At 45.5% G+C, this 23894-nt stretch overlaps 1 protein-coding gene and 1 long non-coding RNA gene across 2 annotated transcripts; one reads left to right on the top strand and one right to left on the bottom strand.

Moving 5' to 3' along the window:
- Positions 1-18555: 18555 nt before the first annotated feature.
- LOC112639030 lies at positions 18556-19236 on the bottom strand. The gene is made up of 3 exons (XR_003123259.1): positions 19125-19236; positions 18894-19067; positions 18556-18771 (listed from the first exon to the last, which is right to left on the bottom strand). It is a non-coding gene; the product is annotated as an uncharacterized LOC112639030 (long non-coding RNA).
- A 77-nt stretch (positions 19237-19313) lies between these two features.
- LOC105248410 lies at positions 19314-22097 on the top strand. The gene is made up of 2 exons (XM_025411819.1): positions 19314-19810; positions 20006-22097. Exons 1-2 carry the CDS (start codon positions 19314-19316, stop codon positions 22095-22097), a joined length of 2589 nt encoding a protein of 862 aa, XP_025267604.1.
- Positions 22098-23894: the final 1797 nt, after the last annotated feature.

The raw sequence follows: 23894 nt of genomic DNA, 5'->3' as shown, positions 1-23894 counted from the left end.
TAAATCGGTTGTGCGAAAGAGTTCATAGTTTCTCGTATTCACACTTTTATTCGCGTGTTGATCACCCGACACAAATTCACCATTGAATATAGTGTTCACTTTTACACAATTGTGTTTTTTTAAAGCGCCCTGCACATGTTCCAACACAATATCTTTGGCATCTTCGAGAAATTGGCGCGGTTCGATGTGATTATAGTTTATCACCGCACCAGTCGATACGCGACTGTCGAACGCCGTATCAATTTCGCGCTACACAAGTGCATTTTGACGCGCACTACATCCGGCACCTGCGTGTACGAAACGTCCACGTATCGAATTTTTCAAACCTACGAGGCGCGCGATCCGAGCAATCAGTGATTGTCGATTTCCGATCGATAATCGCGGTCGTTTGATTCGACTTTGCTCTTCCAGCGATTCGATGTACTCGTCGCATCGTTGCTCCCACACAATGTAGTTTTCCAACGAATCAAGCAAAGCGGATTGTTCTCGCAAAATTTGCTCCTCCATATTGCTAATGCACACTTGCAAAATTTAGCGTTTCTAATGATAGGTCTGATGCACTTTAGCTACTGGTGGGGTGCGTCTCTCTATCATGATTTATATACCGTCTCATGCATTGTTTTATCATCGAACATTCTAGAACAATTTCATCTTGCAAAAAATTCCCCGTAGTGCCGTGTGCAATTTGGCCTTGATAATTTCACGTTTTATCACGTACATTTGAAAAATCTAACGTGATTGCATCAGGGGCAGCCGTACATCGGCGCTCGATTTTAGTAAATTCAGCTAAATATTTGTCTGGGGATGATATACATTTTAACCTTGGCGGTTATTTTTTCACTATTTGTCACGTACATTTGAAAATTTTAACGTGATTGCATCAGGCGCAACCGTACATCAGCGCTCGATTTTAGCAATGTCAGCTAAATCTTTGTTCCGAAGATGATGATGTCATCGGAGCCGTACATCGGAGCGACAAAATTTTGGAGGAAATTAAAATGTTGCGTCAGTAATAATCCCCTCTACAATTTGGGATACTATTTGAATTGATATTGATTCTAATACGATTGCAGTATTGCATCAATCGCGCGTGTGAAGGGTTCATCGCTGAAGAAATATGAATTTCTACGTTCCGATTCGAAACGGTGAAACTCCACCGTGTAAGAAGCAGAAATGCGACACGTAAGTTTAAATCGTTTAAAAAATTTTTTACTTATTGATTTTTAATATTGTTGTCTAATTATTTATATTTTTATAGTATTCAGCCTCGTCGTGCGGCTCGCATACTTGGAAGAAGGTACGCTCTAACCCCGACGTCGTACAAGTATTTGGACATTGGAATAAGCGTTGGAGCTGTATCATATGTGGAGCTGATTCTCGGCGATAATCGAGGCAATCAAATAGTGTTACCCTTTTCAACGTGGAATTTGTTGATGCGGAAGCATGCAGACGTTTAACAATTTCTACAATCGACTGCTCCCCCATTAAGAATTGGAGTTTTAACGATTGAAATGTATTAATCGAAAATTGTAAAACTCACATTATGCGAAAATTCTTTGTACATGAAGCCAGAAACGTTACGAATAAATTACATTTATTTAATTTTGAAAATTGTATCGATCATATGCACAATTGGTTATGCGAGAATACGTATCTCGTGAATGAAAAATTTAAACAATTTGAAACTGTATTACAACGTAATAATATTACTACTGTATGCGATGCTGTAAAAACGATACATGAGAGTGATGTCTTTGACAGCGAATCATTGATCGATTGCGAATTATTAACATGTGCTGTAAATGATATTCTTTACGATGCGTGCAATAAATAATTATTTTTATTCCATCTATGATTTTATTTCTTTCCTTCCATATGAATAAGAATAGTCGACAATTTTTCTCAACACGCTCCGCCGAAGATGTAGAGAAATGCTGAGGTAGATAAGACGCGATGCTCTAGTTGAAATGAGACGCGAGATATTAAAAAGATATATAATGAAGAGGAGTCTGCGACATTAGAATATTATTTCATTGTTCTTTGCGTTTCGTTAGTCTTGTGTGTTTCGTTGATCTCTTATTATGGCTGAAGAAAACGTTTCTATCTTTGACAATGAAGATATGGATGATGATGATTTGATGGATCCTGTTGAAGAGGAAAATGCGATAGAGAGACAACCTGAAACCCGTTTTCTGATTAGTGATGTTGAAGAGTTACTTCAAATAGAGCGGGAACAATTTTCGAAGAAAAATCTGGAAACTTCAGTTGTGCAATTTATAAGACATCAAGAGCTCGGCTTGAAAAAACCCCGCACAAATTCGTTGAGGACATTTCTCCAACATCGAGATGTTTGTGTGTATAGAGTTAAAAAATGTGATGCAAGATTTTGTATAGATGCGAAAGACCTCAATCACACTATATTAAAATGCTTTCGAAATAGACTATGTGAAAACCTTGAACTACTACACGAGATTGAAAAGATAGAAGAAGATAATCGTGAGAATAAGCTACGGCAAGACTTGGAAACGTTGAAGGTAAAAATATTTTTGTTGATGTGTAATAAATTTAAAACATTTACAATTATTATGTTTAATTTCAGAGTTCACGAAAATATATGAACAGTCGACGAGAGGATAAACAGATATGCGAATCCAAACCTGTGCGAAAATTAAAATTGAGAGTATTGCATATAGATGAGAATGGAGAATATTACATACCATTATATTAATACGTAACATACCATTTATATTATATCATGAAGTATCCTAAAATAAATTATTAAAATCTAATAAAATACGTATCTTTTCTTTTACAGAAGCGGTCTCCCATTATCCCGGCGCAACGCCTCCTCAGCCTGGCGCATCACCCCTTAAACTTCCTGGAGCGATCCCTTAACCTTCCAGGAGCGGCCTCACCCCCCCCCCGCACCGCCAAATTATTATTATTATTATTTTATTATTATTTCTTATATTTTATTATTCTTATTATATTAATTATAATTTAAGCACATACACACACACACACACAAATTGTATAAAATACACACATACACATTTTTAATAAAATTTATACTTTATATTTTGATTAAAAAAAAAAATCTAATTATTTACACGCCTCTCCATGCGTTCCCATCCTTGCGTCTCTCTTGCGTCTCTTTCGCGCTAGTTTTAAATATTGTTATCTCTCATGCGTTAATTTCAACATTATCGTTCTCTCTTGCATGCGTCGTCTTCGCGCTATCGTTCTCTCTTTCGCGCGCGCTCATTGTAAGTCTCGCAGTATTATCGTTCTCTCTCGCACGCGTTGTTATTCTCGATATTATCGTTTTCTTTCGCTTAGAATATACTCATTGTTCACTTACCTTTGCGTCGTCCTTCTCCCACCTATACGTCGTCCTTGTCCCACGTTAACGCCATCCTTGTCGCACTCGTAGCACTATCCTCTTCACACTTTGCACTGTCCTTTTCCCATACGTTGCGCTGTCCTTCTCACACGACCGTCCATCGGTCGCGTCGCGGATCCCCCTTCACCGCGCGGACTCCCTCGTCCATCGCTCGCGCCGCGGATCCCCCTTCCCCGCGGGCCTCCTCGTCCATCGCTCGCGCCGCGGATCCCCCTTCCCCGCGGGTGACGTCACCCACCACGCGCTGCGGTTCCTCCTTCCCCGCGCGTGACGTCACTCCCCCGCACCGCGGTTCCCCTCGCGCCTCACCCCCCCTGAGAGGTTCTGGGTTAGAACCCGCCTAGTCTCACTACTGACCGGTAAGTGTATTTTATATTTGAAAAATTATAATTTATATAAAAAATCTTATGATAAAAAATTTTTTTTCTTTTACAGATGCCTTCATTATTTTTATTCAGACGCCAAGTTGCAGTCGCATACGGTCGACTGCGGAAAGCTAAACGACTGCGCTGTCCGATTGCCGAGCGACAAGGACAAGTGGCTCGAGTTCAGCAACCCTAATCGGAAGGAGCGGCTTCCATTTGTGGTCTACGCCGACTTGGAATGTGTCTTGGCCAAGATGAAAGAAGAAAAATTATATCAACGCCATCGGGTATTTAGTTTAGCTTATTATGTACATTGTTTGTACGATGACTCATTATCAGCGTATCATTCGTGTCGTAGCGCCGATTGTATAACATGGTTCGCCGAAGACCTTAAAAATTTAGCAATTCGCGTTAAGAATATTTTAAAAACAAATGTCCCCATGGTAAATTAAACGTTCGAAGAGTGGGAGAAATTCCATAGCGCCACTCGTTGTCATATATGCGAAAAGCCGTTCGCGCAAGACGATACACGCGTTCGCGATCATTGCCATCTGACCGGGCGGTACAGAGGTCCTGCACAGTCAAATTGTAATCTAAATTATAAAGATTCTTTTTGCATTCCGATAGTGTTTCACAATTTATCCGGTTACGATTCTCATTTTATCATCGAAGAAATAGCCACAGCGTTCGAAGGGAAAATCGAGTTATTACCGATAACCAAGGAAAAATATATTTCGTTTACCAAAACTGTTGATTTTAAAGAAGAATCAAAAAATCAAATAAAATTACGTTTCATCGATTCATACAAATTTCTCGCATCGAGTCTCGATAAATTGGCATCATTTTTAGACAAAGATAAGCTTAAAATTTATAATCGGAATTTCAAAATATATCGACAGATAATTTCAATTTGTTAACGCGAAAAGGTGTATTCCATACGAATACATCGATTCCGTCGACAGGTTGCATGATACGTGTTTACCACCGCGCGAATCGTTTTACAGTTCTTTGACCGGTGAAACTGTATCCGAGAGCGATTACGCGCACGCCGAGAACGTCTGGACACGATTCTCCATTCGGACGCTAGGCGAATATAGCGACTTGTACCTCAAAATTGATGTCTTGTTATTAGCCGACATTTTCGAAAACTTTTGAGATAAATGTATCGAAAGTTACGGACTCGACCCCGCGTATTATTATACTCTCCCCGGATACACGTGTGACGCCATGTTGAAGCATACAAAGATCACGTTCGAGTTGCTTACAGACATCGATATGGTTATGTTTATCGAACGTGTTATACGCAGCGGACTGAGCCAATGTTCGGGTAGATACGCTCGCGGTAATAACATGTACATGGAGTCGTACGATCCATCGAAACCATCATCGTACTTGATGTAAATAATTTGTAGGGATGGGCAATGTGTCAACCGTTGCCCTATGCTGATTTTCAATGAGTCGACGATGTGTCAAATTTTGACGTATCATCCATCGCGCTAGATTCGCCTACGGGCTATATCCTCGAAGTGGACCTCGAATACCCACAACATCTTCACGATGCGCACACTGACCTACCGTTTTGCCCGACACGCAACAAACCATCTGGCAAGCGGGAATTCAAGCTACTTGCAACGTTATACGATAAAAAGCGTTATGTGATACACTACCGCAACCTGCAGCAATGTACGCGGCATGGTCTTCATGTAACAAAAATACATCGAATTTTACAGTTTTCTCAATCTCCCTGGCTTCAAAATTACATAGAATTAAATACACATTTCAGAACATTGGCTAAAAATGATTTCGAAAAAAATTTATATAAATTAATGAATAATGCGGTGTTTGGTAAAACGATGGAAAATGTGCGCAATCGTGTCGATGTAAAATTATTAACAAAGTGGGACGGACGATACGGCGCAGAGGCGATGATCGCGAAACCAAATTTCCACAGCAGAAGCGTTTTTTCGGAAAACTTAATCGCTGTGGAATTGCGTAAACTCGAGGTGAAATTCTACAAGCCGATTTACGTGGGTATGTGCATCCTCGACATATCCAAGATATGTTTGTACGAATTTCACGAGTATACACCAATGTATCGCGACAAATGCCGGGTAATGTACACCGATACAGACAGTCTCATATATCACATCGAGTGTGCGAATGTATATGAGAATATGAAGCGTGACATTGTTAGATTCGATACGAGCGATTATGCGGTGGACAATGCGTACGGTATACCGCGTGTAAATAAAAAGGTGCCGTGTCTGATGAAGGACGTAAATAACGGCGCCATAATGATCGAATTCGTCGGGCGCAGAGCAAAGATATACGCGTTACGAATGAATGGGAAAAAAGATAAGAAGAAAGTCAAAGGTGTCAAGAGCAACGTTGTCGCGAGAACGATAACGTTTGACGATTACACGCGGTGCTTGAACGAAGGGATTGAAATGACGCGTCAGCAATCGTGTATACGATTTAAACTACACCAAGTATACACGATTCGCGAGACGAAAATTGCTCTGAGTCCGCACGACGACAAGCGGTATATCGTACCCGATACCACCGATACATTACCGTGGGGACATTATCGGATACCGTTGTAAATAAATGTATATATTTTATTTATTGTATATTTTGTACATAATCATGTATATATATTTTTATATTTTGTACAAAACCATGTATATATTTTGTACATAACCATGTATATATTTTTATATTTATATTTTAATATATTTTATACGCATATTTTATGTTTCAATAAATGTTTACAATACATTATTTTTATGAATCCAAGAGTTGTATGATTTATCCATTCCCAACCATTTCACGTAAACCTCGTCACTCTTTTTTCGTAAAATTTTTTCCACGAGTTATACGTCGGGATTGGCGACGCGTTGTAACTCGTATTCGTAGAATCCTCCAGCGACGGGATTTCCCCGCGAATCTTCGAGTATGAATGTCGCGGGATTAGTTTTCTGCACCTTGATAATCTTAAAAACTTCGGTCGTTCAATTTGGTGTAAAATCTTTTTCAAAGATGGTCTTGTATTTGCTCACGCGTACCGAATCGCCTACTTTAAATTTTGCCGAAGCCGCAATTTTTACGTTGCTATACACCGTATTTAAAAGTTTTTCGGCGATCGTCGGAGTGACGTCGACAGGTCTCATACCGATGGTGCTATGTTTTCTCGTATTCTACTCTGCAACGAGTCGAGATAGCTCGTCGATCCATTTGTAATTTCCATTCAGCGTAAACATTTTCCACATATCCATTTCCATTTTTAAAGTACGATTGAATCGTTCCACGACTGAGGCTTTCATAATGGAATATGTCGAGTAATGATTAATGTTGTGTTTCTTCATGAGTATCTGCACACTCGGGTTTTAAAATTCTTTTCCTCTGTCGGTTTGAAAATTTTTTGAACACCTTTTATCGTCTCCAATAATCTTTGCGATCGTTTCGGACATTTCGTTCCCGCTCTTATTCTTGAGCGTCTATACCTCTTCCCATCTTTCTATCGGGGAATAATGGTGCAATTATATATTTGTACTTGTACCCTTTATTAGTTTTAATAGGATTATTAACTTTGTTGTCGCGCTTATGTGCATTTGTTATATTTAATATACTTTGATATTTATGCAAATCGTCTCGAGTATATTTTTTATAATTGGGAAATTTTTTAAAAATCTAATCGTAGATTCCTTCGGTTCCTTTATATTTTATTCCATCGATAATTATATTATCCTCCTTGTCCACATCGAAACATTTATCACCGAGCATCATTCCTTCGTTGGTAAATTTAACACCGTAGACGTAATCCATGCTCTTATTTTTATCAACACTCATAATATCTCCTATATATTTTTGTGCCAATGGACCTAAATGCTCTCGGAACGTTTTCTGACCTCCGGACGTTTCTAATTCGTGTCGGACCGATGTTACAAACGAATCGGATGTGGTCTCGTAAATTTCTTCGACGGATGTGGATGGTATTGTTTGACGCAGTTGTACTTTTATCGGAGTAGAAACAGTAGCCATATTAGAAAATTGCTTCCTTCGCTTTGATCGATTCGGTGTCGAATATATCGGTGAATCATTTATCGGCATATTTATCCGTGCTCGCTTTAGTCCTTGCTTGGACTCTTTTATTTTTTCCTCGTGCTTCTGTTCAAACGTCAAACTCAACGGTTCGATTTTCGACGCATCAGATTCCACAGTATTTTCGACAAGCTGTTTTAAAGGTTCGGTAATCGGTTTAAATTGCCTTTCCAATATGATGCCTTCCTCCATTTTACCAGTTTTCAAAGCGCGATATTTTTTGCGAATCGATTCGCTCGTTTTTGCAATCTCTGTTGCAATCTTTTCACGATCGCCGTTCATGATGCTCGATCGATGTGTCGATGATGCTCGATCGATGTGTCGATGATGACTGATCGCTTTACGGTATTGCGAAATCATTAAATCCCCTTCTATATCGTCCATTGATCAACGTACTATCTTTATCAATGACTACGAAGTCATATTTGCGTTGCCAACATTTCTGACACGATGCACGGAAATCGTCGTAGGACATATTGGTATTCACGTGATCGTTGTACACATGTTTCAAGTTTGTGCCGTCTTGTTTAAACAAGATCAGCAGGTTCGCGTTGTCGCGTATAAGATGCTTAGGTATCTTGGCGTACGTCTGACAAAGATAGAAACAGTCAACGCTCGAGGGTCGACCGATTGCAAAGTACTCCCTTATCGTATCTTGCTTGTCGCATGCCACGTCATCAAAGATAAAGATGGAATTCGGAAGCGCCTCACTCAGTGGAATGACATCGCTGTTATTAGAGAATATAAAGTCCGATTTCATCTATAGGTGCTTGTAAATTTTCCAACTATTAGTATTTCTGCTGTTGAAGCGATTTCGAGTATACATACACGTTCTCGAAACGTACACCGTGCGGACTTTCTATCAAACTAATCAATACGTTTGTCTTACCGCAGTTTGAAGGGCCGCAAACGATACCGCGTATAGTAGTCGGCAGCATGTTTCCATGCTTGCGTACTTTTTTCTCCGATATTAGTCTATCGTCGAAATTTGATATTTTGATTACCCGCGCTTGTCGCACGAACCGCATGTTTTCTCTTTCGAATCAATTTTGCGAACGATCGCGAGGGGGACACCTATTTATAGAAGTGTTTCGACTCGAAACCGCTCAGTATCAAAAATGTTTCTCTTTCTGTCGGATGAGAGAGACATTCTCGGGCTTACCAAACAACTGCAGTATATCCCAAAGATTTTATTACTTCAAAATTTTGGTGATTACGTGGAACGATTGTGGGACATGCTTCCAGAATATATAAAGGCTGATCCGGAGGTTCGACAATATCGTTCGTGCATGCGACATTACAACCAGCCGTGGCAGCGAACACACATTGACGGTCCACCACCGTTGATAAAAGATTGCGACGTATGTCAGCGAGAATTGTAAAAGGCAGCGGCCTCTTAAATCGTGCGATAAACGCGCTTCCCATCGAATTACATATTCCCGGTTATCAGTTTTGCCGGGAACTCGATTAGAGAAACGATTGGCTAGAGGTGATCGAGGCATCAATCCATTGGACGCGGCGTGTCGCGAACACGACATTGCTTACGCGCGAAGCAACGACCTTGACCAACGTCACATCGCTGATCGCATACTAGCTGCAAGAGCGCGAGAACGCATTACCGCGAAGGATTCGACTCTCGGTGAAAGAGCAGCCGCTACGACTGTTTGGGCGGCAATGAAGGCAAAGACAAAACTCGGCATGGGGATGAAAAAGCCATCGACGACAAAGAGGAGGAAGAAACGAATACTTCCAGTAGCGAAACGTGGTGGTATTTTACCACTTTTACCATTGTTGGGAGTTGTCGGTTCATTGGCCGGCGATGCGGCGGGAATCGCAAAGGCGGTAAACGATAGCAAGGCTGCGCAACGTCAGCTGGAAGAGATGCAGCGTCACAATCGTGCTATGGAAGGTCGCGGATTTTATCTCGCTCCGTACAAGCGTGGACAGGGATTCTCAACGAAGTCTAACAAGGAGAGGTCGCGACCTTGGGGTCACCGAATTAAATGAAATTTTAACTGCGTGTAGTACTCGACCAAAGAAGTTTTTGAGGAAAGTGAGAGAACGCAACGTTCAAAAAAAAAACCAAGTGAAAAATAGGCCGTATCTTGTATACCGGTAAGTTTAGACTGATCGTCAAGTAAGCGACGTAGCTCGGGCGGTAAAGCCCAATACTATTATGCTGCTGGTCACAGGTTCGATCCCGAAATGTGGTAGTTTCTTTTTTTTGTCATTTTTTTTTACGCGAAACGTACAATATTTTTTTAATGAAAAAAATTAAATAAATAATTTAATTTTTTTGTTTTTATTTTTTTTTCTTTTAGGAAAGGCAATTATTTACGATATGTTAATTTATATTAAATTTTATAATTAATTAATAAGTGGCATAATAATTTTATATATTTTTTGTTAGTATCGAGTAGAATATATAGAATTGTGACGTTTTATAAAATTTAATATAAATTAACATATCGTAAATAATTGCCTTTCCTAAAATAAAAATAAAATAAAAACAAAAAAATTAAAATATTTATTTAATTTTTTTCATTAAAAAAATATTGTATGTTTCGCGTAAAAAAAAATGAAAAAAAAAGAAATTATCACAGGTCGGGATCGAATCTGTGATCAGCAGCAAAATAGTATCAGGCTTTACCGCTCGAACTACGCCGCTTACTTGACGATCAGTCTAAACTTACCGGTATACAAGATACGGCCTATTTTTCACTTGATTTTTTTTAAACGGCTGAGCGTTGCTTCCTCTCACTTTCCTCAAAAACTTCTTTGGTCGAGTACCACACGCAGTTAAAATTTTATTTAATTCGGTGACCCTAAGGTCGCGACCTCTCCTTGTAAGAGAAAAAAAAAACGTCGAAAAAACATTAAAAATGCCTACCGGTGCGACAACTAACGTGCAATTGGAACAATTTGCGAAACGTATGTGTATAATTTGCGAAACGTATGTGTATATTTATGCGTTCGTTTTCGTTTGATCGGTTGATGCATTACATTATATAGTGCTAATTTGCATGGGAAGATGAATAGTTTTGGCTTACGACATATATTTGGCAAAGCGATAATGATACGTCCCTATTCTAAAGTTTCGTACCGAGAAGTTTGTCTGCTCGCAAAGTCGCAATTAATATTATATTATATCGCGCTGAGTTGCATGGGACCGGGTGTACTTTTGTCTTACGACGCGTTTTTGGCATGGTGATAATGCGACATCTCTATTATAAAACCTCGTGCCGGGACCTCGTTGCCGCTTCATAAAGTTCTAACTGGTGCGCGAGTCGAGTGTATCGCAAGTTTGCTTTTTAACAATGGAGTATATCATGGAAAATTGCCCGGGGTGGAAGCAGGCTTTCTCGGACCTGCTGTGTGTCCTGCTAGTGAAGTTAGCATTTCACTGGAATGTGAGTATTGATTTTGCGAATAATTTATAAAAAAAATTGTACATCTATTGTACATAATACTTATATTTTTTATTTTGTAGTCCCTATCTGAAGTCCGGATACCCGACTTTGTAAATATAAAGCACCGGCAATGGGTGCGGGCGGAGTGGCGGTGGAGGAGAAACGACCTCTCCTTCATGTGGGGTGACGCCCCGGAAAGTCCTCCAGATGAGGAGGATGTTTTCGACCTAAGGCGGCTCTTCGGGAAAGAGCCCTATATGGAGGAGGAGATTTGGGTGCCCGGGGAGATTCGGGCACCCAATGGTGTACAGAATGGGGAGCACAGATGTAAGTATTTTTATAAATCTTATTATAACTATATATATATATATACAGCGTGTCCCAAAAGTATGGACACACCTGATTTTCTTGGAAAATAAGCGTGCTAGAAAAAAACATCAATAACAAAAGTTTCGGAAAATCAAACGGTGCATCTAACAGTGACCTTGAGTTTGACCTTGAGCTTGATCTTCAAGGTTATTTGAAGGTCAAAGTGTTTTTTTTTATAGGAACCCCTATTTTTGATTGTATATTCTTACAGCTGACCTCGAGAGCTTTCCAAAACACTATAATAAAATATTTTTCCCTCAAGCATTTATCGAGTTATGAGGCTTCAAATCATTTCTTAATTTTACATAAACCGTAAAATATCTTGTAAAATACTCACTTTTCGATTATTTTACCTTAATACTTTTATGTACAAAATAATGAGAGGAATCAATTGGTGAAAGAAAATATATAGTTGTTTTAAGAAAAAATATGTAATTTGCAATTAACAATTCCATATTTTTTCTTAAAAACAACTGTATGTTTTCTTTACACCAATTGATTCCTCTCATTATTTTGTACATAAAAGTATTAAGGTAAAATAATCGAAAAGTGAATATTTTACAAGATATTTTACGGTTTATGTAAAATTAAGAAATGATTTGAAGCTTCATAACTCGATAAATGCTGGAGGGAAAAATATTTTATTATTGTGTTTTGGAAAGCTCTCGAGGTCAGCTATAAGAATATACAATCAAAAATAGGGGTTCCCATTAAAAAAAACACTTTGACCTTCAAATAACCTTGAAGGTCAAGCTCAAGGTCATACTCAAGGTCACTCTTAGATGCATCGTTTGATTTCCCGAAACTTTTGTTATTGACGTTTTTTTCTAGCACGCTTATTTTCCAAGAAAATCAGGTGTGTCCATACTTTTGGGACACGCTGTATATATATATATATTTTTTTTTTCTGTTACAGGAGCGGCCCACTCACCTGGCTCCACCCCCCCCCCGCACCACCAAATTATTTTTATTATTTTATTATTATATTATATTATTCTTATTTTTAAGTACACACACACACACACACACACACACACATACACACACAAAATTGTAAAATACACACATTTTGAAATAAATTTATATTTTATATTTTGGTTTAAAAAATCTAATTATTTATGCGCCTCTCCATGCATTCCCATCCTTGCGTCTCTCTTGCGTCTCTTTCGCGCTAGTTTTAAGTATCGCTATCTCTATCATACTCGTTAGTTGTAAGTCTCGCGATATTATCGTTCTCTCTTGCACGCGTCATCTTCGTGCTATTGTTCTCTCTCGCACGCGCTAGTTGTAAGTCTTCGCGCTATCGTTCTTTCTCGCACGCGCTAGTTGTAAGTCTTCGCGATATTATCATTCTTTCTTTCGCGCGCGCACTAATTGTAAGTCTCGCGATATTATCGTTCTCTCTCTTGTACACGTCGTCTTGGCGCTATCGTTCTCTCTTTCATATGCGTTCTCTCTCACTCGCGTTGCGCTATTGTTCTTTCTCGCACGCGTTGTTATTCTCGATATTATCGTTTTCTCTCTTTCGCTTAGAATATACTCGTTGTTCACTTACCTTTGCATCGTCCTTCTCCCACCTATGCGTCGTCCTTGTCCCACGTTAACGCCATCCTTATTGCACTCGTAGCACTGTCCTCTTCACACACACTTTGCACTGTCCTTTTCTCATACGTAGCGCTGTCCTTCTCACACCACCGTCTTCTTTCTCCGCTGATCCCCTTTCGCCGCGCGGACCACCACGTCCATCGCTCGCGCCGCGGATCCCCCTTCACTGCGCGGACCCCCTCGCCCATCGCTCGCGCCGCGGATCCCCCTTCACCTCGCGGACCCCCTCGCCCATCGCTCGCGCCTTGGATCTCCCTTCACTTCGCGGACCCCCTCGTCCATCAGTCGCGCCGCGGATCCCCCTTCCTCGCGAGTGACGTCACCCACCGCGCGCCGCGGTTCCTCCTTCCCCGCGCGTGACGTCACTCCCCCCCGCACCGCGGTTCCCCTCGCGCCTCACCCTCCCCCTGAGAGGACCTGAGTTAGAACTGACATAGTCTCACTACTTGGCTCTATTTTTATTTTTGTGATTTCCGGCTGCTCCTTGACTTTTATCTGCATACCGCACTCTGTCACGCGGATCTCCTGGTCCTCGCGGATTGCGTGAACTCTGTCCGTTAATGATCGGCAAAATTCGTAAATAGTCGTCATCGGCGTCATGTTAACCATTTCCTCGACCTTTATCATGTTGATCTGGATCGTAGGGTGTAATCTGGCTTCCCGATGCGGCTTAAGCTGACGAGAGTTAAAAACTCCCACCATTTCTCCGTTGTCGTCCTCGACGGTGTATGCGTTCCGTCGGATTTCTTCGCGGATGCGGTACGGCCCGTCGTACACGAGGTGGATTTTCTTTGCGAGTCGGCGACCAGCGTCGCTCTTCCGGTGAGTTTTCACTCACACTCTCGTGCCTGATTGGTAGACTGGCGCTTCACCATGCTTATCCGTCTGCTTCTTCCTTTGCGCAGCTCTTCGTTCTAGCTGCTCGTCTAATTCGAAGCTGGAGTGCTCGGCGTTGTCCCTCCTCGGTTTCGTCGATCTCGACTGGCCTCAAGCGTGGATCGATGAAACCCTGTAACTCAGGATGTCAAAAGGAACGCACTCTGTGCTTCTGTGAGTAGTTGAATTGATAGTGGCTTCGGCTCTGGGAATGACTTTATCCCAGGTCGTGTGGCGATCATGCGCGTATACACGATCCTTCCTAATTCGCGCATTACCCGTTCCATCGGATTGCTCTGTGGGTTGTAAGGCGAAGTTTTTCGGATCGAGAACCCATTATTCGCGGCAAAATCTCTCCATCGATTTGTCACAAACTAACCCCCGTTATCCGTTAGTATTTCGCTCGAAATTCCGTTTTTCGGGAAATGTCGTGTTTCTAACGCGTCTATTATCGCGTCTAGTTTTTGGTTTTGCATCGCGTATAAATTAGTCAACTTGGAAAATTGATCCATCGCTACGAGTACGTATTTGTTACCTCGAGGCGTTTGTGATAGAGGTCCAAAAATATCTAACGATACGACTATTCCGGGCTCTTCCGGTAACTTGTAATATTCCGTTCCTCTCGTAGGTCGTGTATAAAACTTAGATGCTTGGCAAATATCGCACGACGCCACGACGTCTCTCGCAACTCTGTCAAGATTTTTCATATCGAAAAATCTTTTTGCGAAATCGGTCGTCTTGTCAGTACCGAAATGTAGTAAATATATTCATGCATCTTTTGTACTAGCTGCCATTTTATAGATTCGGGAATTAGGATTCGGTCTCTCCTTTCCGCGCGTACTCTGATTAGCTCGTTCCTCTCGTGACATGCGGGATCTGTTTGTTTACGGCGCTGTAAATTTTCGTCGGACGCTTGTGCGAATTTTATCATATCGACCCATTCGGACGTGTCTCTGTCGTCTCTCGGCTGTCGAATCGCCGCTATCCTTTTTATCGCGCTCTCTTTTTTAACATATCCGTTATTTATATTGCGTCGGGACAAGGTATCCCCCTCGACGTTTTCCTTTCTGGGAATATGTTTTATTTCTAAATCAAATTCGGCAAGAAACGCTAACCATCGCGCGATACGCGAACTGTCATCCGCGCATGCTGACAGAAATTTCAAAGCTCGGTGATCAGTGTGAACCCTGACGTGTCTGCCTAGCAAATTAGCGTGCCATTTGCGCAACGCCTACACCAGCGCGAGACACTCGAGTTCCGTGATGGTGTAATTCAACTCGGCCTTTTTCAAACTTCTGCTGGCATACGCCACCACGTACTCTATTCCCGGCTTTTCCTCGTCATACTGATATAATTTCGCGCCGAGCCCGTATTTGGATGCATCGACGTACAGCCCGAATCTTCGGTCTGGTTTTATTATAAAAAGACTCGGTGCCTCTCTGAACGCTTTTTTCACATTTTCGAACGCGTTGTTCGCCTCCTCGATCTACTCGAATTTTACGTTCTTTCGCAAGAGTTTCTCGAGCGGTTTCGTGAGTTCCGCTAAATTTTTTACGAATCTTCTATCCAAATTTACCCAAGCCTAAAAACGCCCTTTTTATTTTTCGGTATGGCAAAATTTTCTATCGCCGCTTTCGTCTCCCGGTTCATCTCCGCTTTGATCTCATCAAACGTATGCCCGAGGAATTTTATCTGCGGCCGGAAAAACTCGCATTTTTCTCTGTTCAAACGGAAACCCGCTTCGGCTAATTTTCCGAGTATTAAATCGATGTGGAACGCGTGCTCCTCCATTGTGTCTGACGCGATTAGTATGTCATCCAAAATACACGATAGTAAACGCGTCGCATTGCGTTCCGAGCGTTTTCTGCATCGCTCGGGTGAACGCGGATCCTGATGTTTTAAGACCGAACGGTAATTGTTCGAAATCCGTAATTATTGTCGCGGTCTAAAAATTCGAAGAAACAACATCCGCATTTATCTATTATAAAATCCGAATTCAACGGGAATCGAGAAACTTCTCGAAATTCTATTTTCGGCAAAAAACCCGACCGTTCGAGTTATCTCTCATTTTTTTCGGTGCCAAAGAAACGCTCGGTAAAAACAATTGACAATAACATTGTCAACCGCCGCCAAAATCCGCGCAACGGTCGGGCATGCGCGCCCATACGTCACGATCAGCTGATGGCCAATCAGCTGATCGAAAAAGGTCGTGCGCATGGCAAACGCCGCAACGCTATTTCCTGACCTCATCGGCGGCCAATTATGCGTGGCGCCATGAGGTCACCGCCAAATTTCAAAGTTAATTGGGCCACGTCGCAACGGGGCCCAAAATCCGCCCGGTATATAACGAGCCCAGCGAGAGGGCACGGGAAGTCTCGCACTTTACGCTCCGTACTCATTATTCGACCGCTTGTTACACCGCTATATTCAAACGACCGCTATTCTTTTGGACATTTCTCTATTCTCTCGGCAAATCCGCAGATCGAACCGCACACGACGACCGCTATCTCTTTCGGACTTTGATTTCCCGCACGTATTCTCGCGAATCCGCGCACGGCGACCGCTTCGCTTCATTGCACTGCTCGTCTCTTCACATTGTGGCGTCATCACCGCACTGGACACTTGTAACCTTTTAATTTTGACTTTAATAAAGTCTGTCTTTGTCATTCAGAGTCAACCGTTCTTTTCACTGACGGCCTTTCACTTTCCACATTTTACCGCCGGAATCGCTCGCGAACATTTCTGGTCCTTCGAGCCGGAGTATTATCATCATCCGCGTCCGCTGTTTCGTGAGTGATCCTCTCAGTGTCGTGCAGTTTGTGGCGTGCAGTGAACTCTGAAAACACAAGAACATTGAGCATGAGTACAGACGTTAAGGTATTGCTGGAGGCACAGCACGACATCCACGGTCGGATCTCCCGCGCCGTGGACAATCTTCGGAAGATGGGCGTGAGCAACATCACCCGCGACGCCATCCAAGCCCGCATCAGTATCCTGGACAACCTCTGGCAGAAAATGGAGGCCCAGCATGAGCTCGTTCGAGCAGCGCTGAAAGACCGGTATCAGGACAGTGAGTACGCTGTATCCAATTTTATCGAAGTCGCGGAGAATACTTACGTGACGCAACGTAGCACGTTGACCGGCTACGCGGAAAAGCTCAAGGGCGAGGCGTCCGTCGAGGCTAAAGGCGAGCCGAATCAGGAACAGGCTCCTAAAACCTCGCTGCCGCGCATCAAGCTTCCGACGTTTTCGGGATCGTACGAGGAGTGGCCGTCCTTCCGCGATCTCTTCCTATCGGTTATCGGGGGGAATGCGTCAGTCTCCGACATCGAGCGCTTTCACTACCTCCGGTCTTGCGTCAAAGGGGCCGCTGAAAAATTAATCAAGTCATTAACAGTGACCGGTGACAATTATCATCGCGCTTGGTCGGTTCTGTGCAAACACTTCGAGAATAAAAGAGAGCTCATCCGTTCTAATTTCGCTGCGTTCACCTCGGTTCCCAAAATGAAATGCGAATCCGCGGAGGAACTCGGTCGCATCCATAACGCCGTTATGACCGCGGTAAACGCACAGGAGAGTATAGGGAGGCCCATCAACTCCCATGGCATGGATCTCCTTAATTTCCTCGCTATCGAGCTTTTTGACTCGCGTACACGGATGGAATGGGAGTCCTCTACCTGCGACTCCGCTGATCCGCCGGATCACGACACTCTTGTCGACTTCATCGCCAAGCGCATTCTTACACTAAATGCCGCCAAGCCGAGATCACCGCTGAAGAGCTCCGAAAGTCCGTCGCGAACCGCAAAGGCCCACCACGCGAAGACCGGATCCGACCACTTGAAGTGCGCACTGTGTCAGGGAAAGCACGCGCTCATGCACTGTAACGAATTCAAGGCCAAGCCTGCGATTGACCGAAGGTCCTTTGTGGAACAGGGCAGACTGTGCTATAACTGCCTCGGGAATCACTTAATTTCCAAATGTCAGTCTGTAAGGACCTGTCTGACGTGCAAGAACAAGCACCACACTACGCTGCACGACGCGTATGTTTCGTCCTCGTCCAACGAAGCAACCGCTCTATCCGCGATGCACTCCGCATCTGACCGCAAGGCGATCCTCCTCGCGACCGCCCGTGTGCACATCACTGATCGCTCCGGGGATCTTCATCCAGTTCGAGCGATGCTCGATCAAGGCTCCGAGGTGTCAATCATCTCCGAGGCGCTGGTCCAGCGCCTGAGGCTTCCCCGCTCCAGCTCCTCAGTGTCAATCATCGGCATCGGCGGAGCTCGATCCGGGTCAACCCGCGGCAGGGTGTCGCTCGATCTCTCCTCGCCGATCACAGGAGCCAAGCTTAAGGCCGTCGCCTTCGTGCTACCCCGCCTGTCGGCGTATCAGGGTCCGGCGGTAACCAACCTCGCCTCCTGGCCTCATGCCCGTGGTCTTGAACTCGCCGACCCCAGGTATCAGGAGCGCGACCCGGTCGAGTTATTGTTGGGCGCCGAAGTTTACTCGATCATCCTGGAAGTCGGCCTTCGCAAGGGTGGTCCCCAAGAACCCCTCGCCCAAAAAACTGCCTTGGGATGGATTCTGTCAGGAGGGTCCCGCTCGGCGTCCTTCCAAGGTCTCCGCAGCTCCCTGCAGTGCACTGTGGATCAAGAATTAAATCAGCTTGTGCACAACTTTTGGGAACAGGAGAGAGAATCGTCTCCCCCGGTTGCATCCACGCCAGAGGAAGAGGAGTGTGAAACCTTCTTCACTCTTACTCACCAGCGGACAGCCTCAGGAAGATACGTCGTACGTCTCCCATTTTCTTCCTTGCCAACGTCACTGGATGAGACGCGAAAACCAGCCGGAAGCCTCTTGAACGCTATGGATCGTCGGTGCAAGAAAGATCCTGAATTCGGAGTTCGGTATCGAGAATTCATGCAGGAATATGAGGACCTGAAACATATGAGTCCTGTGCATACGGTCGGCAACGCTGAATGTTACTTGCCTCACCATGGAATCCTCCGCCAGTCCAGCTCCAGTACTAAGCTCCGCGTTGTCTTCAACGGGTCACAACGCACCAGCTCCGGAGACTCCCTCAACCAGCATCTGTTTATCGGCGCCAACTTACTGCCAGCATTAGCTGACGTCCTTCTCCGCTGGCGCCGGCACCGCTTCGTATTCGTCACCGATATCGAAAAGATGTTCCGGCAAATACTCGTCCATCCGGAAGATCGCCGCTTCCAGCGGATACTCTGGCACTCAGGGGCTTCCGACAAGGTCCAAGAATTCGAGCTGAACACCGTGACCTACGGGCTCGCCTGCGCTCCGTTCCTCGCCGTCCGCACACTTCGCCAATTAGCAGCCGACGAAGAAGCGCGGGGCCCGAAGGGGGCAGCCGCTCTGCGCCGTGACTGTTACATGGATGATGTAATTACGGGATCAGACACCTTGCGCGATGCGGTCGCCTTGCAGACGGAACTCCGAGAGCTTTGCACGGCGGGCGGGTTTCCGCTGCGGAAATGGGCCGCCAATAGCGAGACAATCCTGGAGGGAGTTCCTCCGGATCATCGACTCCAGCAGGCGCACCACTCCTGGGAGAACGAGGTGCACTCCACCTTAGGCCTGCGCTGGCATCCCGCCAGTGACGAATTCTCTTTCGCGATCCGGCCTCGAGCCTCTGGGGGGTACACGAAGAGGCAAGTCCTAGCGGAAACGGCGCGGTTATTCGATCCCTTGGGGTGGCTCGCCCCTGTTATTATCCGTGCCAAGATACTGATCCAATCAGCGTGGTTGGAAGGGCTGGATTGGGACACTCCGCTCCCAATTGAGGACGCGCAGTCCTAGCGGCGCCTCCTCTCCGAACTCCATTTACTGGAGCGCCTCCGAATAAGGCGCTGGCTGGGCACTGTCCACCAGGGCACGCAGATCGAAATCCACGGATTCGCCGACGCGTCCGAGCGTGGTTTCGCGGCGGTCGTCTACCTTCGCGTGAAGAATGCCGACGAGACGTCCATTCACCTGCTGGCGGCTAAAAGCAAGGTCGCGCCAATAAAACCCGTGACGCTCCCACGGCTAGAACTTTGCGCTGCATCCTTGCTGACGGGTCTTGTACGGCACCTCCGGTCTTCACTCGACCTACCATCGGCGCCCGTATATCTCTGGTCCGACTCCCGAGTCGTCCTTCACTGGATCAAGGGCCACGCGTCTCGGTGGAAAACCTACGTGGCCAACCGAGTGTCACTGATCCAGCAGCGGCTCCCCGAAGCTCAATGGAGGCACGTGCCTGGCCAAGAGAATCCCGCCGATTGTGCGTCCAGAGGGATCGCACCGAGGGACCTGTTGAACCACTCCCTCTGGTGGAATGGCCCGGCCTGGCTGCTCAAGGGTCAGTCGCTATGGCCGGACAGCCACGACCAGACATCGATGGAAAACGTTCCTGAAAAGAAAATGACGGTATTAGTCGCCACCAGCAAGGACAGACCGGAGCCGGAAATCCTCCTCCAGTTCTCAACGCTGCATAGACTCTTACGTGTCTCTGCCTGGTGCCTTCGTTGGCGCCGAACTCCTCGCTGTTCTCCCAGCACTGCACTGCTCCCGGACGAACTCGACTCCGCTCTACTCCGTTGGCTCAGGGTCGTCCAGGGAGTCCACTACCCTGCCGAGCTCGCCGCCGTGCGTGAGTCTCGCTCAATGCCTCACGGCAGTCACCTGGCCAGGCTGCACCCCTTCATCGACGACAAGGGAGTCCTGCGTGTCGGTGGTCGCCTGAAACACGCCATACTGACCTTCGATGAACGACACCCCATGATAGCACCGCCCACTTCATGGCTCACTAAGCTCATGGTGGAATCCTGCCACCGCCGGACGCTGCATGGAGGCACGCAGCTCACTCTGGGGCTCCTCCGCCTCCGCTTCTGGGTTCCGCAGGGTCGAGCCGTGGTCAAGCGGATCCTGCACCGATGCGTGACTTGCACCCGCTGGCGAGCCATCACTCCGCAGCCTCTCATGGGCGACCTCCCTCGAGAGCGAGTTACTCCTGCTCGTCCCTTCCTGAGAACGGGAGTCGATTACGCTGGCCCGATATTCATCCGTACATCCAAAGGACGTGGACATCGAGCGCATAAGGCGTTCATAGCTGTATTCGTTTGCCTTTGTTCCAGAGCGATCCACCTTGAAGTAGCGTCTGACTACTCCTCAGACGCTTTTCTCGCCGCCTTCCGCAGGTTCGTTTCCCGCCGTGGACTGTGCGAGGAAATGTACTCAGACTGCGGGACGAACTTTATCGGAGCAGACAGACAACTCCGAGAACTTTTCCGAGCATCTTCTCCCGACGGCCGTCGAATCTCTCAGGCAGTCACCAAAGAGGGTATATCCTGGCGCTTCAACCCGCCTAGCGCCCCGCACTTTGGAGGACTCTGGGAGGCGGCGGTGAAGTCGACGAAACATCACCTGCGACGGGTGATAGGAGAAGCTACGCTTACCTTCGAGGAGATGAGTACTCTTCTGGCTCAAATCGAAGCTTGTCTGAACTCTCGTCCGTTGCAGGCCTTATCTGACGATCCGGACGACCTGTCCGCACTGACTCCAGGACATCTTCTTATAGGCGCCCCTCTGCTGGCGATTCCAGAGCCTTCATCGGCCGAACGTTCACCAAGTATGTTGTCGCGGTGGCAACTCCTCCAGCGAATGCGCGACCACTTCTGGCAGCGATGGTCCCAGGAGTACATCCACGCCTTGGCACCCCGTCCAAAATGGCTCAAGGCCGAGCTCGCTCCGGAGGTCGGAGCTTTGTGCCTCATCCGCTCGGAGTCAACTCCACCTGCCCGATGGCCTCTCGCGCGTATCATCCGGTTGCACCCAGGAAGCGACGGCACTGTCCGCGTGGTGACCGTCCGAACGTCCACTTCGGAACTCGTCCGGCCGATTGTAAAGCTCGTCCTCCTGCCGGGAGTCAAGGAGGCCCACACGCCCGCGGACGGGTAGCAGTCTCAAGCGTTATTCTCCCTGCGTAGCGTTTTCGCGCTTCTTTGTACATATGTAATATAAGGAGCTTCCCGGCGCTTGTATATAATGTATATTTTCTATGTCAGCTGTCTGTCGCACGCTCCGCGATTTCACCGTGTACTTTCATTATCACTCACTCACTATCACTCACTCACTATCGTTGCGGGAGCCTTCGTCGATCATTGCACTTCACAATGTACGATTTTTCATTCCTTTCATCACTGTAAAAATTTCACTCCATACCGCATTACTTATTCTCGCGAAAGATTAATCGAAACTGTTCGACACGTGTCTTCTCATTACGTCACACATTCCATTCATACATCACGATCGATAGCTCGTCAATGGCACAGTACGCGACACCTGTCCGCATCCGCACACACTCCCAAATTTCGTCATGTAATGACGAGGCGGGCGGGATGTTCGAAATCCGTAATTATTGTCACGGTCTAAAAATTCGAAGAAACAACATCCGCATTTATCTATTATAAAATCCGAATTCAACGGGAATCGAGAAACTTCTCGAAATTCTATTTTCGGCAAAAAACCCGACCGTTCGAGTTATCTCTCATTTTTTTCGGTGCCAAAGAAACGCTCGGTAAAAACAATTGACAATAACATTGTCAACCGCCGCCAAAATCCGCGCAACGGTCGGGCATGCGCGCCCATACGTCACGATCAGCTGATGGCCAATCAGCTGATCGAAAAAGGTCGTGCGCATGGCAAACGCCGCAACGCTATTTCCTGACCTCATCGGCGGCCAATTATGCGTGGCGCCATGAGGTCACCGCCAAATTTCAAAGTTAATTGGGCCACGTCGCAACGGGGCCCAAAATCCGCCCGGTATATAACGAGCCCAGCGAGAGGGCACGGGAAGTCTCGCACTTTACGCTCCGTACTCATTATTCGACCGCTTGTTACACCGCTATATTCAAACGACCGCTATTCTTTTGGACATTTCTCTATTCTCTCGGCAAATCCGCAGATCGAACCGCACACGACGACCGCTATCTCTTTCGGACTTTGATTTCCCGCACGTATTCTCGCGAATCCGCGCACGGCGACCGCTTCGCTTCATTGCACTGCTCGTCTCTTCACATTGTGGCGTCATCACCGCACTGGACACTTGTAACCTTTTAATTTTGACTTTAATAAAGTCTGTCTTTGTCATTCAGAGTCAACCGTTCTTTTCACTGACGGCCTTTCACTTTCCACATTTTACTGCCGGAATCGCTCGCGAACAGTAATCGATTGAATACGTAGGTTATCGAAAGAAAATCCTGTATATTTTTTACTTTTTTCCGATAACGGAATCTGCTGAAATGCTTGAGCTACGTCTAAAGTCGAGAAAAATTTCCGACTCCCGACGCGACGAAACATCTCGTCGATCGTCGGAGGCTGATCGTGCTCGCTGGCCATTCTTTTATTAATTTCGCGGGCATCTAAACACAAACGAATATCGCCCATTTTTTTAACAACCACGACTAGTGGACTCACGTATTGCGTGGATGCGCGTTGTACCACGCCCGTTTCTTCCAATTCACGTAAGTGTTCTTTCACCTTTGTCCGATGTACTTCCGGCACTGGATAGGGTTTTTACGGAACGGCCTGTCGTCGTTCATAATTATCTTATGAACATAATTATTGACGCGACCGAGCTAGTTTTCGAACAAACTCGCGTGCTTCTTCAATATCGCTTTAACGTATAATTCAACGTCTTCGATTCTCAATGTGCAAATTTCCGCCGAAATTTTGCTTCCTCCGCGAAAACGTACG

Source organism: Camponotus floridanus, unplaced genomic scaffold, assembly GCF_003227725.1.
Source record: "Camponotus floridanus strain SB8 unplaced genomic scaffold, Cflo_v7.5 scaffold430, whole genome shotgun sequence".
Lineage (NCBI taxonomy): Eukaryota > Metazoa > Arthropoda > Insecta > Hymenoptera > Formicidae > Camponotus > Camponotus floridanus.
The sequence above is the reverse complement of the archived record's forward strand: the minus strand, read 5'-3'. Positions and strand labels throughout refer to the sequence as shown.